General features: G+C 73.6%; 1 protein-coding gene across 1 annotated transcript in view; it reads left to right on the forward strand.

Moving 5' to 3' along the window:
* Window positions 1–2,143, forward strand: part of LOC101622930 — a gene marked incomplete at both ends in the record, with an annotated part of 46,984 nt that overhangs the window by 36,483 nt on the left and 8,358 nt on the right. The window contains one exon of the mRNA XM_012734945.1: window positions 13–292. Coding sequence (XP_012590399.1) covers window positions 13–292 — 280 coding nt within the window. The remainder of the gene's footprint in view (window positions 1–12; window positions 293–2,143) is intronic.

Raw genomic sequence — 2,143 nt, forward strand, 5'->3', positions numbered from 1 at the left:
GCCCGCCCGCAGGCGCTGGGGAGCCATGGAAGGCTGTCGGGCGGCGCACAGAAACTGAGGTGCTGCGAACCCTGGAGCTGGTCCCCCTCACGGAGCGTGCCCATTGCGGTACTGGTGCCTGGGGAGACTTACGCCTGCTGCCTCCACCTCATGGAGCCCGTGGCCCGGCCGCCCCCGGCCCGGCGCCTGACCGCGCTCTCGTGGCAGTGCGCATCGGGGCGATGCTGGCCTACACGCCGCTGGACGAGAAGAGCCTGGCGCTGCTGCTCAACTACCTGCACGATTTCCTCAAGTGAGTCCCGCGGCGCGGCGGCGGGGCGGCGGCCCTTGCTGGACGCTGCTGACCCCGGGCGGGCGGAAGGAGGCCGAGCCGCGGCGCGGCGGCGGGGCTCCAGCCTGGTCCCCGCAGTGTCTGCAGGGGCGCCCCTCCCACGGGGGTCTCCCCGCCCCTTCCCCCTCTGCTCCCGGGGGGCCCAGGGGTCTGCAGCAGTTGTGGCTCGACACGCTGACCCCACCCTCCGGGCCGTGGCCGTGCAGCAGCCCCAGGGCCAGGCTGGCCTCGGGGCAGGTGGGCTGGACAGGCGGGCGCGCCAGGAGGCCCTGGGCCGAGGGCCGGTCTGGACGCGGGGGTCTGCGGGGTGGGAGGCGCGTCCAGCCCCCTCACTGGCCCCAGGTGCTCGGCCTGGCTGCCCGTGAAACGTGAGCCAAACAAGGCCCGCCCGCTGGGTGCCCCCCCGCAGCGGCTTGCTCCCCCATCGGCTGGCGACCCCCCCCAGCGGCTCGCCACCCCCCCCTTTTGTTTAGCGCTCACTGAAAAATCCGTGATGCGAAGCCTGAATTCCTCCCAGTCCCGGTGGCCACTCTCTGGCCCCACGGGGCTCACCCATCCTGAGGCACTGGGCTGCCAGGGGCTGGGTCCAGGCGCCTGGCCGTCTTCCCCGGGAGGGGCAGGTACTGACCGGCTCCCACGGTGCAGGGCCAGTGCAGGCGGCGCACAGGACACGGGCTGCTCCCCCAGCCCTCTGGGGCCGGCGCCCCCTCGGTCCCCAGGACACGGGCTGCTACCCGCTGGCGCCCCGTGACACCCACCCAGTGGGGGCGCCTGTGCTGGCAGGGACCCCCCCACCGGAGGCTGCGGCCGGGCCTCCCTGGTGCGCCGCTCTGAGGCCGCCGCAGCCGCTGCAGCGCGAGTTCGACCCCGGCCAGGGAGTGACCCCGGCGCAGAGACCCTCCTGTCCCCCGCTGCCCCTCAGCACTGGGTCTCAGTGGACCTGCCTGTGCTGCTCCCCACTCGGCCTCTGGGGTCCTCTCACCCCTGCACCTCTGCCTGTACCCCAGTGCCGTGCGCGTAAATAAGCCTTAGACAGACAAGCAAAGACGCAAGGCGGCCAGGAGGCCGGGCCAGGGCGGCCACGGGCGCCACGCGGGGGCTCTGGCCGGCCCCAAGGGCTAGGGGCTTGGGGCTGCCCCAGCTTCTTCCTCTGCTGCTTTCTTAAGATTTATCTATCCGCGCCCTCGGGGCCGGGGCACAGGCCGGAGGTGCGGGGCAGTGAGGACTCCCCAGAGACACAGCGGGGGCAGAACGGGCGGCCGGGCGAAGCCCAGTGCTGAGGGAGCAGCGGGCGGTCAGGAGGGGTCTGCGCGCCCTGGGGGTCGCCCCTCGCCGGGGACCGAGCTCGCGCCGCCCCGGCTTCACAAGAAAGGCCCCAACGAGCCGAGGGTTGGGGACTCCCCCGTCCGAGAGGGGGCACCTCTAGGCCGCAGCCACCGGAGCCCGAGGGCGTCCACCCCGGCCCAGGCCGCCCCTGGGCTACAGTGGCGGGGTGGGGACCCCACCTGCTGCTCACCTCCAGGACCCCCACGCAGGCTCTCGTGAAAAGCCATCAACGCCCGCAGGCGGGGCACAGGGAAGGCACCCCCAGAGCCAGCCTGGGCCCTCTGGCCTTCCTGCCCCACGGGAGGGGACACGCCCAGGTCTCAGGCCACCCACAGGCTGAGACGTCACCCCAAGCTGCTATCGGGGAGGGCGCCCTGGAGGGCCCGAAGGAGCGACACCCCAGGACTCGAGGCGCCAGCAGAGCACCCGATACCCGGGCTGAAGGCCCCGGCCGGCTCCTGCCGGCTGACGCCCGCGGTGCCGCCT

Source organism: Condylura cristata, unplaced genomic scaffold, assembly GCF_000260355.1.
Source record: "Condylura cristata isolate star-nosed mole 26May11 unplaced genomic scaffold, ConCri1.0 scaffold00144, whole genome shotgun sequence".
Classification (NCBI taxonomy): domain Eukaryota; kingdom Metazoa; phylum Chordata; class Mammalia; order Eulipotyphla; family Talpidae; genus Condylura; species Condylura cristata.